The sequence below is a fragment of the Carcharodon carcharias genome, chromosome 8, assembly GCF_017639515.1.
Source record: "Carcharodon carcharias isolate sCarCar2 chromosome 8, sCarCar2.pri, whole genome shotgun sequence".
Classification (NCBI taxonomy): domain Eukaryota; kingdom Metazoa; phylum Chordata; class Chondrichthyes; order Lamniformes; family Lamnidae; genus Carcharodon; species Carcharodon carcharias.
In genome coordinates, this window is record NC_054474.1 from 16578128 (window position 1) to 16599949 (window position 21822).

At 46.9% G+C, this 21822-nt stretch overlaps 1 protein-coding gene across 1 annotated transcript in view; it reads right to left on the reverse strand.

Moving 5' to 3' along the window:
* Positions 1-12937: 12937 nt before the first annotated feature.
* LOC121281166 (F-BAR and double SH3 domains protein 2-like) overlaps positions 12938-21822 on the reverse strand; it is a 94646-nt gene continuing 85761 nt past the window's right edge. The window contains exon 20 of the mRNA XM_041193902.1: positions 12938-13780. Coding sequence (XP_041049836.1) covers positions 13751-13780 — 30 coding nt within the window. The 3' untranslated portion in view covers positions 12938-13750. The remainder of the gene's footprint in view (positions 13781-21822) is intronic.

Sequence of the window (21822 nt, forward strand, 5' to 3'; positions counted from 1 at the left end):
CACACCGCAGCGCACTGGCGTCACCCGCAGGCGACGTTCCCTCCTCCCTCCCTCCCTCCCTCCCTTCCCCTCCCCCTCCCCCTCCCGCTCCCGGGGGCGGGGCTGCAGGCTTCTTGTTTGGTTTCCCTGGTGACGGAGCAGCATCTCCCCTGGCAACGGAGGGGCGGCTGTCACTCAACCAGGAGCCAGAGGCAAGGGGTCGGGCTCGGGGACGGGGTCAAGGGTTAGGGTCAGGCTCAAGGCCGAAATTAGGGTCAGGGGGTCGGAATAAGGCTCAGAGCTAAGGGCAATATTGAGATTAGGGGGTCAAAATGAGGGCCCCCAGAAGTTCCCAGGCCAAAGTAGGGGCCAAGGTTAAAGCGAGGGGTCAGTCAGCTGCCACTTTTAGGTGTTGTCCTGGACAATGAGAACGTTGACCACTGTGGCCAAGCCAAATCCCAACCTCACCGGATATTGTCAGCATCCTTCCATCTGAGTACGGTGTTGGGCATGCAGCAAATCAAATACATTGGGGATGAACTAGATTCATATGGTGAACTTATGCTGGAGGCGGAAGAGACCAATCCGTGAAACACAGGTCTTGCCACATGTGCTGCATATGACGTGGTTATCAGGTGTTGTTGTGAGTTGTCATTTTCAGTTTAAGTGCCTGTTGCCAAGACACTGTTGCCACTGATCGTCATGATGGCAAATGCCAGCCCACAGGTGATGTGACTATTTTCCTCTGTCATCAGCTAGCGTCTCTAAGGTGCGAGGATCAGTGTTTAGTGCTTTCATGTCACACTTGCAGGCAGCCTTGAAGCAGAGCTTTGGGCGTCCTACTGGTCGTCTGGCTCCAGCTACCTCAACATACAGAAAATCCTTGTGTATGCAACCATTTTCCATCTGCGAACATGCCTGAACTAATGAAGTTGCCTTTGCTTGATGAGTGCCAACATACTTGGGAGCTTTGCCTTTGAGAGGACTGCCGCGTTCGTGATTTTGTTCTTCCATGGGATGCCCAGTAAACAGCTGTGGATAGAACTCAGAACCACATTGTCCCCCTTGAGGATGCCAAGGGCACCAAATCCAATTGGAGTGCCCTGAGTGAGGTCAGATAGCTCAGTATGGGAGAACAATCAGGCCACAGGATCGATAGAGACAAACTAATTCCTCTTGTTGGGAGGTGGAAGTCCTGAACAAGGGTGTATAACCTTAAAATTATTGCTTGGCTGTTCAGGGATGAAGTACTTCTTACACCAAGGGTAGCAGAAATCTGGAACGGTCTTCCCTAATAAGCTGTTGAGGCTGAGAAAATTGAAGATTTCAAAACTGAGATTGGTAGATTTTTGTTAGGGAAGGTTATTAAAGGTTACAGAACACAACTGATATTTAGAGTTAAGGTGCAGATCCATCATGATCTAATTGAATGGTGCATCAAGTTTGAGGGGTTGAATGGCCTCATCCTGTTCTAATGGTCTGATGATATAGCTCAGTGCCACACCAGCCCACAACAATTGGTATTTATATGGTAAAATGTCCCAAGGTGCTTCACACGAGCATAAGTCAGACAAAATTTAACACTGAGCCAGGTAAGGAGATAATAGGACTGACGAACAAAAGTTTGGTTACAGAGGTAGATTTTAAGGAGCATCTTAAAGGAGGACAGAGAGGCAGAGAGGTTTACAGAGGGAATTCCAGAGGACCTCAGCAGCTGAAGGCACAGTCACCAATGGTGGAGCAATTAAAATCTGGAATATTCAAGAGGCCAGAGTGGTAGAGTGCAGAGATCTTGCAGCATTGTGTAGGAACGGAGTATAATAATAGGGAAGTCTTGCTAAAACTATACATGTCTCGAGTTAGACCACACCTAGAATACTGTGAAGAGTTTAAGTCCTCTTATCCAAGGAAAGATATAAAATCATTGAAGGCAGTCCAGAGGAGGTTCAGCCCAGGTATGGACAGATTTTCTTATGAGGAGAGGTTGAGTAGGTTGGGCGTGTACTCATTGGAGTTTAGAAGAATGAGAGGCGACCTTATTGAAACATATAAGATCCTTAGGGGGCTTGACAGGATAGATGCTGAGTTGTTGTTTCCCCTTATGGGAGAGTCTAGGACCAGAGGGCATAATCTCAGAGCAAGGGCTTGTCCATTTAAGACAGGGATGAGGAAGAATTTCTTCTCTCAGAGGGTAATCCATCTGTGGAATTCTTTACTGCAGAGGGCTGTAGAGGCTGGGTCGTTAAGTATATTCAAGGCTGAGATAGACAGATTTTTAATCAGTAAGGGAATCAAGGGTTATGGGGAAAAGGCAGGAAATTGGAGTTGAGGATTATCAGATCAGCCGTGATCTTATTGAATGGTGGAGCAGACTCAATGGGCTGAAAGGCCCTACTTCTGCTCCTACATCTTATGGATTCAGGAGGTTAGATTAGACACTGGCCTGATGCAGAGCTTTGAGCAGATTTTTGATGATGGAGTGGACTTTGCTTCTGGGTCAGGCCAGAGTCCAACATCAGGGCCTCTGTGTTGCAAGCATTACATGATTTGCAATCCCTGCTCTTCAGGGTACAGCAGACTGACATGCACACTTCTGGCCAAAAACATGTAGGCGCCCAAATGTACATGTATCCCAGGGTGCTTCTGCACTCTGCTTGCTCATGTGCAATTGAAACCGGCTGCTGGCACATCAAGGTAGAGGTGAGACAGGTAGCAGCGGGTGAGTGCACAATAGGTTGCAGCTACTCTCCAACAGGTGAGTGAGCGAGTGACAGGTCCCAGTTATATTGTAGCACGGAGTGAAAAACTGGCCTGTCCCAGCTATACTGCAGCAGGAGAGTAAGCGGGTTGAAGGTCACAGCTATACTGCAGCAGGCGAGTCAGTGACTGGTGAGTCCAAGCTACACTGCAGGAGGTGATTGAGTGGCAAATTAACGATTTAAAGATAAAAGCTAAGAGCTGGTATTGTGGTGAAGCAGGATGCTGATGGTAAGAATGAGGAAGAGGCAGAGTGGGAGAAGTGAGTTAGCCAGGGAGGTAAGTGGATATTTGCATCACCCTCCAGTCTCTCTTTATGTACCTTTCTGCTGCCTGACAGTTGCAGAGGACAGCCAATGTCCTTCTGTATGAGCTACTCAGGTTCAGATTGCTGGGATGATGCAGATGCAGTGGACAAGGCTACTCACTGCAGTTTAACCCATTCCAGCGACAAGTGAGAGTAGGAGAGAGGACAAGGTTAATTCAGAGGCAGCGAGGAAGTGACACCAAATTTGAGATTTTAATACGTGGAGCTTGTAGGAGGAATTGACAGAGTAAGCAGATTTACATTTTTAGGATTCCAGGATGAACGAGATGCAATGACACTTGACGTCGACGTGAGGAAGCAGAGTAAACACAAAAGGATTTAGTCCTCTAGATCCAGTCAAGGTTGGTGTTATGTAAAGAGATATTTTATTATCTGAGTTTCTGAAATAGATGCTGAATTTAATTGTCATTTATTTTGCAGTGAGTGTTTTGTATATGTATGTTATTTAAAAGGTCTCTTTGCGCTGCTATCTTATTACTTTGAAATGAGTCACAAAGGTCTCGTGTCAGTCTTTTCCTGGCAGGATTTTGCTGCACTTGCATGAGGTGGAATCACTGTCCTTCCTGACGCCTATCTAAACAGATGCCACACGGCTGTAATTTTTAAATGTGCTCAGTGAGGCGAGGGATGCGAGTGTCGGGGGTGATCAGTTTCACAGTCCCGATCCTTGAATGCCAACGGCGAGTGCTCTCAGATCAGACACAGCAATGAATGGAACCCATCCCCACAAAAGGAGGATTGCCTGGATCAGTTTTGTGAAATGCCTTCATGATCTTGAACCGTGATCTCTGTCCTTTCACAGAGAAAGAGCCTGAATTTCTACAGCATCTTTCACCACATCAGGATATCTCACGTGCTTTGCAGCCAATGAAATACTTTTGAAATGCAGTTGCTGTCGTAATGTAGGAAACAAAGTAGCCAATATGCACACAGAACCTCCCACAGTGAGATAATGACCATATAACCTGTTGAGTGCTATTGGTTTAGGATAAATATGGCTTTGCATACTGGATAGAACTTCCCTGCTCTTTTTTCTAATCAAGGCTGCAGGATCTTTTGCATCCAACTATGGGGAGGCATTGGCATAGTCTTGTCACTGGACTGGTAACCCAGAGACCCAGGGTAATGCTGTGGGGACCCGGGTTTGAATCCCACCATGCAGGTGGTGGAATTTGAATTCAATAAAAAACTGGAATTAAAGTCTAATGATGACCATAAAAAAAAAACATTGTCGATTGTTGGTAAGCCCATCTGGTTCACTAATGCTCTTTAGGAAAGGAAATCTGCCGACCTTACTTGTTCTGACCTATATGTGACTCCAGACTCACAGCAATGTGGTTGATTCCTAAATGCCTGAACAAGGGCAATTAGGGATTGGAAATAAGTGCTGGCCGAGCCAGTGATGCTCACATCCTGTGAATGAAAACAAAAATCCAAGTGAGGGAGACAGACCTCAGTTTTTATAGCATTTTATCCAAAAGACAACACTTCAAAAATGTAGTGCTCCCTCAGAACTGACCCTCCACCAGTGCAACATTCCCTTGGTACTGCCCATCCGACAGTGTGGCACTCCCTTAGTACAGCTTCTCTGGCAGTGCAGTGCTCCAACAGTAGTGGCCCTACAAGAGTGCAGTGTCCCTTCGTACAGCATACAGCATCCCTTAGTAACAGGGCAGCACTTCCTCAGCACTGACCCTCCAGCAATGCAGTGCTGCCTCAGCAGTGCACTGGAGTATTCCATTGAGCTGCAGAGAATGATAACTAAAATCAGCAAAATTTAAGGAACTAGTAAACTAACTTGCCCCTTTTGCTGGTTTCAGTTCTGGGTATCAGCACTGGCCTTGGAGAGGATGCAATGCACATGCACCAGATTGATACTGGGGCTAAATCGGTTAACTTTTAAGGATAGGTTACACATGCTAGGCTTGTGTGCCCTTGTGCATAGAAGATTAAGGGGTGATCTAATCGAGGAGTTTAAGATGATTAAGGATTTGATAGGGTAGGAAGAGAAACTTTTTGCTTTGGTGCTAGAGTCCAAAACAAGAGGGTGTAACCTTAAAAAGAGCTGGGCATGGAGGAATGATGTCAGGAAGCACTTCTTCATACAGAGAGTAGTGGAAATCTAAAACTTCCCAAAAACTCTGTTGAGGCTGGGGAGTCAATTGAAGCTTCCAAGACTCAGATTGATATTTTTGGATGTGGTTATCAAAATCTATGGAACAAAGGCAGGTAAATGAAGCAGTAGAGGTAGACTCATCGTTGTTCGAGTATCTCCAAGCTGGAAGTAATTTGTAAGGTCACTTTTGTATGATCCCAAAAGAAAGGAGGATCCACATCTGAGTAGCTTGGTGGCTGCAGTGGATGACCATTACAGTTGTTTCTCTGCTTTCACTCTTTGCTGCAGTCCACTGAGAGTTGCTAATCATGACTTATGCCATGATAACACCACAGGGTAAGGCAAGGAGGTACGCCTCAAGAACGACCTAAGCCAGTATAGGAAGTGAGCCCGTGCTCTTAGCTTTATTCTGCACCACACCCTCAGCTAACTGGGCCAACTAGCCCCTTCAAATGAAGTTGAGGTACTGATCAACCATGATCTAACTGAAGGGCAGAACAGGCTCAATGGGCTGAATGGCACTGAAACACCCCCATTACTGTAGTTTCACTTCCTGCTTACATGACGTGGCCTTGTGCAATCACCCTCAAGTTTGGAATCAGTGTTGCATCAAATTATTCCTTAGGCTAAAATAACTGTCAAACTAATTTATTAAACAGTAAACAGAATCTGTAACATACTGCAATTAACTTACACTCCTTGGATAATGTTATATGTGTGTGTGTGTGTATCTGTGTGTGGGTGAGTGCGTGTGTGTTTGAGAGAGAGAGAGATTGTGGCCTGAATTATTCTCTCATCAGGCACGCGCGATCAGCGGGCCCAGGAGTGATTGGGAAATGGGCTCCCGACCGCAATCGGCCCCTGACCACAATTTCATGCTAGCGGCTCGTAAAATTCTGCCCTGTGTGTGTTTCGGTGAATGTGTGTGTTTGAGAGAGTGTGTGAGAGAGAGAGAGCATGTGTGTTTCGGTGAATGTGTGTGTACTTGATAGAGAGCAGGTAAAACTTTTAGCTCAGCGGGCGGGCATGCTCCTGACCCGACCGAGTGTAAAATGACGCACAATGACAGCGCGCCTGCCGAAAATTAAGAGGCCTATTAAGGCCATTTAAAAGTTAATTAAAATAAATTTTTCGCTGCCCGTCCAAACTTGCGGTTGGTGGGCAGGCAAAAAGGCCAAACGGCCTTTGCACTTTTTTGGAAACCTCATCCACGGGCGGGATGAGGTTTCCAAAAGCAAATAAAAGTCAAATAAAAAATGTATTTTTTCATTAATAACATGTCTCTGCTCATGTGACAGAGTCAGCTTCCTGACTGCCCCCACCCACCCCTGCTGAGCCTGAGCCTGCACGCCAAGGGCAAAATTCTGCCCAGTGTGTGTGTGTAGGTGAGTGTGTGTATATTTGAGAGTATGTGTGTTTAGGTGAGTGTGTGTGTATTTGTGTGTGCGCTTAGGTGAGTGTGTGTATTTGAGAGAGAGTGTGTGTGTTTAGGTGAGTGTGTGTGTGTGAGAAAGAGACAGTGGGCGGAATCGTCCTAGATTTGCACTAAGTTTGGTGTGAGCAGGAAAAACGATGTTTTACCCGCCAGCTGCAATGGCAGCTTTTCACACTGTATCATCCCAGTCCCACCTAATTAATTATGCGTTCCTGGGAAACATGCCGTTTTGATGGCGGGCGGGCTCTCATTCACCTGCCACGCCGTCATCTCACATCTTCATCATGTCCGATGCCATATTTAAAGTGCAGCCCTGCACATACCTCTCAGTGCTTCCAGCCCAGGACTGCTGCATGGAAGACATGATCCCGAAAACCAAGAAGATTGCAGACTCCAGGTTTAATGACGCATCCCTCGAACGCCATTTGGATGCAGTGAAGGCCCGCCGTGATGCTCTCTACCCAGTTCTGGCCGCAGGATGGGCAGCAACATCACCAATCTGGCTTGAGAAGCTGTGGCAGCGGAGGTCAGCACCAATGCCCTACAAAAGAGGCAGCCACCCAGTACCAAAAAAGGATGAATGATCTCCTCTGTTCTGCCAGGGTAAGTCACTCTTCCCATCACTCTCAACACACACATTCACAAACCCATCACACATCTAGCACAGGGATCTCACACCTCAAGGGACAACGCCACTAACTCTCACAGACACCCTCACATCTCCATCAGGCTCATATCCTCACGAGCTCGCATCCTCATCCTGGCCATGGCTCCACTGATCACACTAACATTCCATGCAGTGCCATGAATACTGCTCATGCTCTCTCCATCTGTTTTCTCCCAGGAGAAGCTGGCTCACAGCAGCAGGGAGAGGTTCTAGACCGGGGGTGGAGTGGCCCACATTAGACCCTTCACTTACTTTGAGGAGCATGCCATCGCACTGACTGTTGAGGACATTGACTGTGCCTGTGGCCACAGTGAGGTTGGTGGCGAACAGCTACCTGAGGATCCTGCGCCACATCATCTACCTCTAAACACAAATGTGAGTGCTCTCTCTCCTGTTTTTGTTACTGCTGCCATGCACTAATTATCTCTACTTTGGTTCACAGGGAGCTCTGCCAAGTGACTAACACCCTCAGCCAGTCAGTCCCTCAGCTCCATCCAGGTCCGCACCTCCAGCCAAGAGGACACCCATCCACTGAAGAGCTGGAAGACCCGTCACAGTGCTTACCCACACCCTCCACCAGCGCAGAGACACACACCTCAGTGGGGCCCAGATCTAGAGCAGGCTCAGGTTTACAATCTGGTGGTCACTGCACGCACATGTATTGCCAGCAAGAGGAGGCAGGTTCAGCCGAGCTACCCAGCACTCAGAAGACTGTTGGGGAAGAGACACCTGTGAGGTCTGAGTCAGGTGACGAGCCTCTGGATTCGTCCTTCCAACTCATTGTGAGTAGAAGACGGGGGAACGTCATGCAGAACTGTTGCAAGCCCTCAACAGAATGGCATGCGAGTTGGAGGACTATGTTCTCCTGCTCTCTGATGAAGTGGTGCCCACATATGTGCGTTTGGAGCTCTCCATGGGGAGGATGGTGTTCGCCATGGAGACCCTGGTCCAGCAGAATGCAGAGATGTGCGCAGACCTGCACTCCATTGCGGTAGCCATGGGTGAGTTCCTGCAGTGGCAACGCGAGAGCAAAAGCTAAGAAACTCTGATCACAGTTGGTTGCATAGGTGAACACATTTTGTCGCTTTACAATCTGAAAATATATTTATTTTCACTGAATGATGTGTAATGTTGTCTTTCAGCTTCATTGACAGGCTCCACAAGTCCTTCGCCTGCATCCCTGCCCCTACCCTCCCCACCCAACCAGCAGTTCAGCTGCATACAGCCAGACCACAAGTGATTCTGGAGGGAGCATGTCACGGATGTTCCTCCAGGGTCCCATTGATGTTGGGCCCCATCATCTTGTGCTCCTCAGATGTCCGCGATGTGAGCAAGGCCCTGGTGGTAAGTCCTGACTTTGTACATCACGCTTGCCAAGACGAGTTCTGCACCGGTGTGCTTTCCAGCTGACAACGGGTGGAAGATCCGGCATTGGGGGATGAATCTGGTGGGCTGAGCTTATAATGATATGCAGATGTATTACCATGAGGTCCCCAATGCCTGACAGTGGAAAATATTGCCGGCCATTGACAGGCAGAGCGGGTGATCACAAACTAGTTTCATGACACTGTAAAACCAAGTTCTGGCCTTCTCGTCATATTGTCCACTCACGCTGCTGAACACGCTCGAGAAATTCTGCCAAGTGTATGTGTTTAGGTGGGTGTGAGTATGAGAGATAGGGAGTGATTGTGTGTGTGTGTGTGTATACTAGGACTCTGAACTTACTCACTGCACTTTAAATAAAATCAAGAAATTGTCATTAAAAGGTGTATTTTTGTTTCTCTAGGTGAGTGTAAACTATGGAGAATCATGGGGAAGTTGAAGAGGTGACGCCTCATCCTCAGAACCTCTACACTGTCTTCCTGCTGGTTCTGGTGTTCTTTGTAATGGGGCTAATGGGTGTTTTGCTCTGCCACATCCTGAAGGAGAAGGGCTATCATTGCCGTACATCGCGGGAGATGGACTCAGAACGAGAGGCCACGACTGCACCAGACGGTCAGTACCATTTAATAGGGCAGTCTTTTTAGTTTTTTCCCTCCCTTTCCTGGAGATGCTGATTCATGGGTGGAGGCCCTATGGGTGCAATGGTAGATTTTGAATAGGTGATCAGTTAGGGTTTTTATGGGTGCTGCGGTAGGAGTGCCATGGATACCAGGGTAGGTGTTGTAATGTTGTTCAGACAGCATTTCTATGGGTGCAAGGATGAGATTTGCAAACTTGTTTTGAGAGGTTGTAAGCTCAGAGCCTGTCCTATCCATCATTGTTCTCTCCATTACTGATAGAATATCGGCAGGTGTGAATACGGGCTGACTTTAATGCCCTGACAACGAATGTTGCACTGCTGCCTCGGACACGTCACTGCTCATTGGTGCACAAACCTTGGTGATATTTTTACGCATTGGTCATAGTTCAGTGGGTGGCGCACTAGCTTCTGAGTCAGAAGGGCATGGTTTCAAGGTCCAGTGCACAGACATGAGCACATAATCTAGACTGCAACTCCCGGTTCCAGGCCTGTCGGAGTGCTGCACTGTCAGAGGAGCAGTACTGAAGGAGTACTGCACTGTTGGAGGGACAGTACTAAGGGAGTGCTGCACTGTCAGAGGGGCAGTACTGAGGGAGTGCTGCACTGTTAGAGGGGCAGTACTGAGGGAATGCTGCACTGTCAGAGGGGCAGTACTGAGGGAGTGCTGCACTGTTGAAGAGACAGTACTAAAGGAGCACTGCACTGTTGAAGGGCCAGTACTGAAGGAATGCTGCACTGTCGAAGGGACAGTACAAAGGGAGCACTGCACTGAAGAAGTGCCGCACTATCGGAGAGGTAGGACTGAAGGAGTGCTCCACTGTCAGAAGTGCAGTCTTTATATACAATGTTAAATTGAGGCCCAGTCAGCCTTCTCAAATGGAGGTAAAAAATCTCACAGCCATTATTTGAAGTATAGCAGGAGAGTTCTCCTGGCCAATATTGATCCCTGAATTAACATAATTTGTTGGACCTTGTGTGTAATTTGACTGCTCCATTTCCTGCAGTACGACATTGACTACACTTCAAAGTCCTTCATTGGCTGTAAAGCATTTGGGACACGCTGAGGTGGTGAAGGGCAATCAAGAAATGCAAATCTTTCTTCTATCAGATACTTAATTCTGCGGTCACTTTTGTTCTCAGATGTTCAGGAAACTAGCAAGTCGAATCAGGACACCGTTGGACAGATTGTGCAATGCATAATTGAGAATGAAGGTGAGCTCCTTCGAGAGAGAGGGGTCCATGCCCTGATCTAAGTCCTGCCCTCAGACTGCCATTAGAAAAAATAGAACACACACCCACCCTGCACTCATTGAACCGTTACTCCATCTGGGAGCTCATCTGCAGAACTCAAATTTAACTTTTGGAGAGAGTAAACCTCCCTCTACGTTGTCTCAACAAACACTCCCGGGGCAGATACAGCAAGGGGATAGATACAGAATAAAGCTCCCTCAACACTCTCCCCATCAAACAATCCCCGGATAGGTACAGCACACGTTAGATACAGAATAAAGCTCTCTCTACACTCCCTTCAAATACTTCCATGGCAGATATAACGGCTTAAATACAGAGTAAAGCTTCCCCTATACTGCTCCATCAGGGCATGTATAGCTTCCTCTACATTGTCCCAACAAACACTCACAAGGCAGGTACAGTACAGAGTAAAGCTTCTTCTATACAGCCCCATAAACATTCCCAAGGCATGTACAGCATGGGGGTAGATAGATAATAAAGCTCCCTCTACACTGTCCCCATCAAACACTCCCAGGACAGGTACAGCAGGGGTTAGATACAGCAGTAAAACTCCCTTTACACTGTCCCCACCAAACACCCACAGAGCATACGTTGCATGGATTAGATACAGGGTGAAACTCCTTCTGCATTGTTGCATTACAAAGTAACACAATTAGATGTGTCAATGGGGCATTTTCATTTCTACAAATTTGTTATGTTTTTAGGCTAATAATCCAGAGAATTTTTTTTATTTCTTCATGGGATGTGAGTGTCACTGGCTAGGCCAGCATTTATTCCCTAATTGCACTTGAGAAGGTGGTGGTGAGCTGCCTTCTTGAGCTGCTGCAGCCCATGTGGTGTAAGAACACTCTAGGGAGGGAGTTCCAGGATTTTGACCCAGCGGCAGTGAAGGAACGGCCGATATATTTCCAAGTCAGGATGGTGTGTGGCTTGGAGGGGAACTCCTAGGTGGTGGTGTTCCCATGTGTTTGCTGCCCTTGTCCTTCTAGTTGATAGTGGTCGTGGGTTTGGAAGGTGCTGTTTAAGGAGTGGTAGAGGGAGTGAATATTTGTCGATGAGGTGCCAATCAAGCGGGCTGCTTTGTCCTGGATGGTGTCAAGCTTCTTCAGTGTTGTTGGAGCTGCACTCATCCAGGCAAGTGCAGAGTATTCCATCACACTCCTGACTTGTGCCTTGTAGATGGTGGACAGGCTTTGGGGAGTCAGGAGGTGGGTTACTTGTCGGACAATTCCTATCTTTCAACGATGAATGTCAAGGGGCGATGGTTAGACTCTCTCTTTTTGGAGATAGTCATTGTCTGGCATTTGTGTGGCATGAATGTTACTTGCCACTTGTCAATCCAAGCCTGGATATTGTCCAGGTCTTGCTGCATTTGGACATGGACTGCTCCAGTATCTGAAGAGTTTCGAATGTTTTTTTTATTCATTCATGGGATGTGGGCATTGCTGGCTAGGCCAGCATATATTGCCCATCCCTAATTGCCCTTATTTAAAGGGCATTTAAGATTCAATCATATTTCTGTGGGTCTGGAGTCACATGTAGGCCAGACCAGGTAAGGATGGCAGATTTCCTTCCCAGCACCAGGTGGGTGCTGAACATTGTCCAATCATCACCGAACATCCCCACTTCTGACCTTATGATGGAAAGAAACTTCTGACCTTATGATGGTGAAGTAGCTGAAGATGTTGGGCCTAGGACACAACCCTGAGAATGTGAGATTAAATTCTCACCATGGCAGTTGAGAATTTGAATTCATTTTTTACAAATCTGGGAATAAAAAGCTTATCACGGTAAGAGTGACCATGAAGCTGTCAGATTGTCACAAAAACACATCTGGTTCATTGATGTCCTTTAGGGTAGGAAACCTACCACCATTACTTGTTCTGGGTTTATACGTGACTCCAGTCTGTTATGGCACAGCCGATGGTAAATGCTGAGTTGTTCAAATCCCAAAGGGAAACTTGAAACAACTTCCACAACTTGTTATACAATTTGTAAAAATTTCGAGTTGCGTGCCTTGAATTCTGTAGTAAGACGATCACCAAGTCTTATTGGTTTTTATAAAGCTAGATTAAACATTTATTAATAGAAGAAATTACTTTAAATACATACATAGATCTACAAATTATTACTATGATAACTTCTAAATCCCCTACTTAATCTGATTCCCAGTTACACTTTCATTTATGCAACAGTAAGACACATATTTTTAAAAGACCCAGGCAAAGAAATATGATACCCTGAGCCAGTCAAATGCAAAGTGAGTTTTCTTAACTTCAGTTCTTTGCAAACAGGAGCTTGAGGCTTAGATGAAGGCTTTTCACACTTGTTCCTAAAATGCCTACCCTTACACACAGCCTTCGCTCCTTTATACATATTTTCTCCTTTGAATGCAAATGCCCATTGTTTCACTATGTCTTTGGACTTCACCTTCCTGCTCATAAAAATTTTGCATAGTACCCATTTTACCAGTGATCTTTGGGAAAAATAGGCACACTGTTCTAAACTTTACCTGGCTAGGTGACACATTTCCCTCCTCCTTTGAAAACAATCTAGTCTGGTTTATTTTAAAAATGCAAATGCCCTTTTACATCTTACATCCTAAACTTCCCCCAAATTTACCATATTTACATCAAAGCCTTCAGACCAGCTGCCTTTAATCCAATTAAGTCTCACACAGGCACACACAGGCACACACACACACACACACACACACACACACACATAGACACACACACAGATACTGTTATTTTACAATAAGTTCCAATAACATTATTAGAATTATTATATCTTCCTGACAAGTCCCACATCAACGTGACTGACTCTCTACTGTCCTCTGAAATAGTTGGGCAAGTCCTTCAGTTTATCAAACTCAGGGATGGTCAATAAATTCAGTATTTGGTATTTTACAAACACAAGGCAAAAACCTGGATTTCTTTATAAACAGTTGGATTTTGCGAATGGATCTGCATTGGGTCAAACAAATGGTGTTCCTCATTGGTATCTAACTTGTGAAAGTGATCACAAAAAAAGAGTTCTGGTTGAATTGTTTTTTTAGATTTAATTTACTGGATGTGGATGTCGCTGGCAAGTTCGGCATCCATTGTCCATCCCTAGTTGTCCTTTGAGAAGATGTTGGTGACCTGCCTTCGTGACCTGCTGCAATCCACGTGGTAAAGGTACTTCCACAGTGATCATAGGGTGGAAGTTCCAGAATTTTCACCCTGCAATGGTAAAGGAGAAGCTGATATATGTCCAAGTCAAGGGTGTGTGTATGACCTGAATGGGGGACCATGGAGGTGATGGTGTTCCCACACGCCTCCTCTCCTTGTCCCTCTGGCGATTGGAGGCGTGGATTTGGAAATTCTTTCTTCACCAACTGAAAGACACAGACACCAAAAAATCTTGCACCCTACAATACCTGCAGCTAAGATCAATGTCTCAGCATAGACCAGGGATCAACCAAGGTGCTTGGGTTTATAGTGGAGATTTTGAAATGGTGTTATTTGGAATCTTCCCAAATTATAGAGCAAAGCTCTTTTGAACTTACACGGGTTATTAGATGAATTCCTTCTAGCGAGAGCTCAATCTGTTTTTGGCTTGGGAGGGCATCATCTCTTAAAAGGGGGTATATATTTCAGGGAATTCAGAGCAAGAGTGAACTCCTGGACCAATTTTGCTTGCCCAAATGGATCAGAGAAGGATTTCCCAGATTTTTTTTCCCCCAAGATCGGTTTGGGTTTTATCTGTTTTTTTTTGCCTCTCCCGGGAAATAACATGGTTTTGGATAGAGTGGGAGGTGTATACAGTGTGATACACAATGTATCGCAATTGTGTGGGACAGGATGAATGGACCAGGGGGTCTTTACCTGGCCATCATTGCTTGTATGTTTGTAATTAGTCTTGATGATACCTTCTGTCTTTGTGCTGTTGCCCAGCTAACGTGGAGGCGCTCAAAGAACTGCTGAGGGAACATGAACAGGTGAAATCTCCATTACCCAGGTGAGAAGGAAGAAGAATCCTAATGTGAGTTATCTCCACAAGCGTTTCATTGATAATTACTATCTCTGCCTCTGAAAATGCTCAGTGTATACAATATAGAAATGTACTTGAAACATTTTCACCTCGAGGAACAATTATTAAATAAAAATAGGGAGATATTAGTACAGGTAACTGAAAGTTTTGTCAAAGAGGTAAGTTTTATGGAGCATCTTAAAGCAAAGGAGAGAGAGATGGAGAGGGAAAGGGAGAGAATTCCAGAGCTTGGGGCCAAGGCAGCTGTAGGCACACCCAGCAATGTTGTAGCAATGACAATCGGGGATGCTCAAGACAGCAGAATTGGATGAGCACAGAGATCTTGAGGATTATAGGGTGAGAGGAGGCCCAAGAGATAAGGAAGGGTGAGGCCAAGGAGGCATTCATAAAGGAGGATGAGAACTTGAAAACTGAGGTGTTGGCAGACTGGGAACCAATGTAGGTCAGCGAGCATGGGAGGGTGATGACTGAATGGGCCTTGGTGCAAGTTAGGCAGCAGAGCTTTGGACGACCTGAAGTTTACAAAGGGTGGTGGGTAATCCATTTTATTGTTCATGAAAGCAGACATGTGCAGAAGAATCCTCGCTCACCTGGAACTAAGATCTTGTTTCCATATCATTGATAAGGAGTTCTTGATCTTGCCTGTGCAGTTGAGATGGAGAGAGGCTGAAACCTCTGATTAAGCAACTTGAGCCTCATAGATGGGACAGAGTTGGAGAATTAGAGCCTTAAGCTACACTCACAGAGCTCCAAGAGGCTAGTTCAGGTCACGGAGCTCAATGCTTGGCTGCCCCTTAGGGGTTTTAGCATGCAGAGGATCATGATGGAGATGATAAATCCCAGAGGACACAAGTTAAAAATCATTAAGTCAGGATTTTATGACCCCTCACACCCGACGGGATATTACGGTCCCACCAAACTGAATGGAGATTTAAATGGGTCGGATCATCCACCGGTGGGAGACACACCGTGGCGGGACCATAAAATCCTGGCCTAAGCTAGGAATAAAAAGGGAAGTCGGGAAATTTTCGCACAAAGGAGAATTGACTTAGAGAATAGGTTACTGAAGAAGCTTGAATGTTTAAGACAATTTAGATGCCTCTGCTGTAGAGTCTAACAAAATAGGAGCAGTGTTAAAGGAGTGCCAGAATGCCAGAGGGCGTCATTGAAGGATTACTGAGGGAATGCTGCACTCTCTGATTTGGGGCAGTACAGATGAAGCACTGCACTGTGGGAGCATCAGCAATAAGGGAGAGATGTGCTGCCTAACGAGCTTCTTTTAGATGAGACATGATAACCAGGCCCCATCTTCACTCTCAGATGATTGTAAAAGATCCTGTGCCAATATTGCGAAGAATAACAGGGGCTTTATCCCTGGTGTCCTGATATTTAACCCTCAGGCAACACCACTAAAAAGAGGGTAGAATTTTACATTCCTCCGCCAGCAGGTTTGTAGACAGGGCAGGGGTTGGTGGCTGTAAATCTTTTCAGATGCTCTTCCCACTGGGCATCATCCGGCCCAACTTCTCCAAAATTTTATGCTGGGATGGATGAGGTTCTTGATGGCCAGCCGCCCTTGCCCCAATTGAGGACATTAAGTGGCCAATTATTGGGCACTTAATGTCTGTTTGCTGTCCAGCCTCAATTTACAAGCTGGCGGGAGGAGTTCAGGGGCGGTGGGGAGTGTGGGGGGGAAGCCCCAAAAAGAACCTTGCTCAGGCCTCGGGTGGGAAGTGGGTGGGGGGGGGGCGGTGGGGGTGGTTGCAGCGGGTCATCAACAGCCTCCTTTTAACATCGGCCACTCGCCCCAGAAAGGTCTGGCCTCTGCAAGTACTGCCTTCCCCCCGACCATCGGCCTTGCCACCAACATCCCCACCCCTCTCTTCCCACACCTCCACACCCCACCTGAGACCCCTAAAACTTACCTGGTCCTGGACTTCCAGGACTTAGACTCTGGGGACTGTTTGTAGTCCCAGTCCTGTCCACTGCGGCTTCTGCTGATGTTGAGACAACAGCGAGTGAGGGGCGGAAGTCCCATCTCCAGGCTGTTAACAGCTGTTTGAGCGTTAAATGGCTATGCAGCAGAAATTATCAGAAAGGAAACCCTGCCACCCGAAAAATCTCGGCCAAAGTATCTGCTCATAAACATACTGGTGTTTTTTGGAATTTGCTGTGTGAAAATTGCTGTCTTTCCTACATCACGAGTGACTATATTTTCAAAGTACTTAATTGGCAGCAATGTGCATCGAGATGTGTGGAGATGGTGAAAGGGGCTATAGAATTGCAAGTTTTTTCCAGATTGCTCCAATCGAAGTTGCACTTTCCCAGGGACTGTTTAGTAGGGCAGTATAGAGGGAACTTTACCCCCCTCTTGTAGTGCATGGGACACTGTGAAGGAGCTTTAATATGTATTTAACCTGTGCTTTTAAAAAATTCATTCATGGCTAGGCCAGCATTTATTATCCATCCTTAATTGCCTTGAGTAATGGTGAGCTGCCTTCTTGAACCACTTTAGCCCATGCGGTGTAGGTACACCCACAGTGCTGTTAGGGAGGGACTTTCAGGATTTTGACCCAGCAACAAGTGAAGGAACGGCAATATATTTCCAACTCAGGATGTTGAGTGGCTTGGAGGGGAACTTCCATGTGTTGGTTTGCCCATGTCCTTTAGATGGTAGTGGTCGTGGATTTGGAAGGTGCTGCCTAAGGAACCTTGGTCAGTTCCTGCAGTGCACCTTGTAGATGGTACACACTGCTGCCATTGTGTGTTGGTGGTGGAGGGAGTGAATGTTTGTGGATGAGGTGCCAATCAAGCAGGCTGCTTTGTGCTGGATGGTGTCAAGTTTCTTGAATGTTTTTGGAGCAGGCAAGTGAAGAGCATTCCATCACACTCCTGACTATTGCCTTGTAGAAGGTGGACAGAAGGTGAGTCAGGAGTTGAGTTACTCACCACAAGATTCCCAGCCTCTGACCTGCTCTTGCAGCCACTGTATTTATATAGCTAGTCCAGTTCAATTTTTGGTCAATGGTAATCCCCAGATGTTGATAGTGGGGATTCAGTGATGATAAATATATTGAATGTGGAAGGCGATGGTTAGATTCTCTCTGTTGGAGATGGTCATTGCCTGGCACTTGTGTGGTACTTGCTACTGGTCAGCCCAAGCTTGCATGTTGTCCAGGTCTTGCTGAATTTGGACATGGATTGCTTCAGTATCTGAGGAGTCACAAATGGTGTTGTACATTGTGCAATCATCAGTGAACATCCTCACTTCTGACCATATGACGGAAGGTCATTGATGAAGCAGCTGAAGATGTTTGGGCCTAGGACACTACCCTGAGGAACTCCTGCAGTGATGTCTTGGAACTGAGATGATTGACCTCCAAAAACCAAAACCATCTTCCTTTGTGCTAGGTATGACTCCAAGCAGTGGAGAGTTTTCCTCCTGATTCCCACTGACTCCAGTTTTGCTAGGGCTTCTTGATGCCACACTCGGCCAAATGCTGCCTTGATGTCAAGGGCAGCCACTCTCACCTCACCTCGAGAGTTCAGCTCTTTTGTCCATGTTTGAACCAAGGCTGTAATGAGGTCAGGAGCTGAGTGGTCCTGGCAGAACTGAATCTGGGCATCAGTGAGCAGGTTATTGCTACGCAAGTGCCGCTTTGGTAGTGCTGTTGCTGACCCTTTCCATCACTTTACTGATGATCAAGAGTAGACTGATGGGGCGATAATTGGCTCATTTGGATTTGTCCTGCTTTTTGTGTACAGGACATACCTGGGCAATTTTCCACACTGCCGGGTAGATGTGAGGGTTGTAGTTGTACTGGAACAGTTTGGCTAGGGGTGTGGCAAGTTCTGGAGCACAAGTCTTCAATACCATTGCTGGACTATTGTCAGGGCCCATAGTCTTTGCAGTTTCCAATGCCTTCAGCCGTTTCTTAATATCCCCTGGAGTAAATAGAATTGGCAGAAGATTGGCATTTGTGATGCTGGGGGCCTGTGGAGGAGGCTGAGATGGATCATCCACTTGGCAATTCTGGCTTGAAAATTGTTGCAAATGCTTCAGCTTTATCTTTTGCACTTGTATGCTGGGCGCCCCCATCATTGAAGTTGGGGATATTTGTGGAGCCTCCGTCTCCAGTGAGCTGTTTGTCCACGACCGTTCATGACTGGATATGGCAGGACTGCAGAGCTTAGATTTGATCCGTTGGTTGTGGGATCACTTACCGCTGTCTATCGCTTACTGCTTATTTTGTTTGGCACGCAAGTGTTGTAGCTTCACCAGTTTTAGGTATGCCTAGTGCTGCTCTTGGCATGCCCTCCTGCACTCTTCATTGAACCAGGGTTGGTGCCCTGGCTTGGTGATAATGGTAGAGTGGGGAATACGCCAGGCCATGAGGTTACGGATTGTGGTTGAGTACAATTCTGCTGCTGCTGATGGCCCACAGCACCTCATGGTTGCCCAGTCTTGAGTTGCTAGATCTGTTTGAAATCATCCTATTTAGCACGTGGTTGTGCCACACATGATGGAGGGTATTCTCAATGTGAAGATGGGACTTTGTCTCCACAAGAGCTGTGCGGTGGTCACTCCTACCGATACTGTCATGGACAGATGCATCTGCGGCAGGCAGGTTGGTGAGGATGAGGTCAAGTATTTTTTTCCCTCTTGTTGGTTCCCTCACCACCTGCCGCAGGCCCAGTCTCACAGCTATGTCCTTTAGGACGCGGCCAGCTCAGTACTGTAGTGGTGCTACCGAACCACTCTAGGTGATGGATATTGAAGTCCCGCACCCGGAGTGCACTCTGCGCCTTTGCCACCCTCAGTGCTTCCTCCAAGTGGTGTCCAACATGGAGGAGCACTGATTCATCAGCTGACCGGGGTGGGGGATGGGGGATGGGGGGCGTGGGTGTTGGTGGTGTGTGGTGGTACTTGGTAATCAGCAGGAGGTTTTCTTACCCATCTGATGCCATGAGACTTCATGGGGTCCGGAGTCAATGTTGAGGACTTCCAGGGTAACTCCCTCCCAACTGTATATCACTGTGCTGCCACCTCTGCTGGATATGTCCCGCCTGCGGGACAGGACATATCTGGAGATAGTGATGGGATGTCTGGGATATTGTAAGGTATGATTCTGTATGACTATGTGAGGCTGTTTCTTGACTGGTCTATGAGACAGCTCTCCCAATTTTGGCACAAGCCCCCAAATGTTAGTAAGGAGGACTTTGCAGGATCGGCAGGGCTGAGTTTGCCGTTGTCGTTTCCAGTGCCTAGGATGGTCCATCTGGTTTAATTCCTTTTAGACTTTTGAGCAGTTTGATGCAACTGATACCCCAATTCAGAGGGCATTTAAGAGTCAACCACATTGCTGTGGGTCTGGGGTCACATATAGGCCAGACCAGGTAAGGATTAGTGAACCAGATGGATTTCTACAACAATCAACAATGGTTTCATGGCCATCATTAGACTTAATTCAAGATTTTTATTGAATTCAAATTCCACCATCTGCCTGGTGGGATTCGAACCCGGCTACCCACAGCATCACCCTGGGTGTCGTGACAATACCATAATGCTGCCACTGATTCCCCTGTACTTGTCCTGGGAGTTATTGCTGGGGACAGTATAGAGGGAGCTTTCTTCTGTATCTAACCCATGCTGCACCTACCCTTGGAGTGATTGATGGGGACAGTGTAGAGGGAGCTTTTTTCCTCTGTATCTAACCCTTGCTGTTCTTGTTCTTTAATTCCAGTCCATTATTCCCTGAAAAGTCTTTGGCAAAATCTCCTCGGACTCCTCACCACCACACTGTGCACTCTGTGGTTGCAAGAAGTGACAGATCAGCCTGTCTGAGTTGCAATCAGGGAAGGAAGACAGCCGCATTGCCGATTTGCATAGAAGCCAAAGAGACCAAGGCCAGGGAGCAAGGGATGGAGGTCACTGTCTTCTCTGTGGGCAGGTACAATAAACTACAGGTTCCTCCAGGTCTACCTCTTCCAGAACAATTTTTGGTGTTCAGAGTTAATATTGCAGGAGCATGAACATCAACTAATTTTGGTTCACTGACTCCATAATGACTCCACAGAATGATACAGTGCAGATGGAAGCCATTCGGCTCATCGTGCTAGTGCTAGCTCTTTAGAAAAGCTGCCCAGTTAGTCCCATTCCCATTCTCTTTTCCCACAGCATTACATATTTTTCCGCATCAAGTATTTATCCAAATCCCTTTTCAAAGTTATCTTTGAATCTGCTCAAACAGCGCAAGAGGAGGGAGCAGATAAAACAGCTGGTGCCCCTCATTGCAGGACTGGGAGGCAGTGCGAGTGGAGCGGTGGCCTTGGTATGATTTAAAAAGAACAGGAGCTGAGAGTCACAGCAGAGATTTAAAAAGAGTGGGAGCTGGACTCGGGGCTGAAAGCGGCGCGAGGATGTCACGATTCAAAAGCGAGGCAGGGGAGGCAGTTGATTGGTAAGTAGGGTCAGGTGACTACTTCTACTTCTACTTTTTCTTTGAATTAAACTGCTGTACCCCATTAGCTTAAACAAAATAAGGTGAGGACTTTGAACTGTAGTGGGAGTGTTTGGAGTGGAATAAGGCCCCTAGCGTAATTAGTATTCTTTAAAGGGAGTAACTAACGAACTTAATCTAAAGGGAAGTCATGGCAGCAGAGCTCGTACTTGTGATATGCTCCTCCTGTGCTACGTGGGAAGTCATGGACACTTCCAGTGTCCCTGGCGACCATGTGTGCAGGAAGTGTATCCAGCTGCAGCTACTGGTTAACCATATTTTGGAGTTGGAGCTGTAGGTGGATTCACTGTGGCGCATTCGCAATGCTGAGATTAACGTGGACAGCATGTTAAGTGAGGTGGTCACACTGCAGGGAAAGACTGAACAGGCAGAAAGGGGATGGGTGACCACCAGGAAGTACTGGAGTCCCCTGTGGCCGTCCCCCTCTCTAACAGATATACTGTTTTAGATACTGTTGGGGGAGATGACTTCTCAAGGGAAAGCAGCAGGAGCCAAGTCCATGGCACCATGGGTGGCTCTGTTGCGCAAGAGGGGAGGAAGAAGAGTGGCAGGGCTTTAGTGATAGGGGATTCAATAGTAAGGGGAACAGACAGGCGTTACTGTGGCCGCAAAAGTGACTCCAGGATGGAGCCAAGGTCAAGGATGTCTCGGAGAGGCTGCACAGCATTCTGAGGGGGGAGGGTGAATAGCCAGTGGTCGTGGTACATATT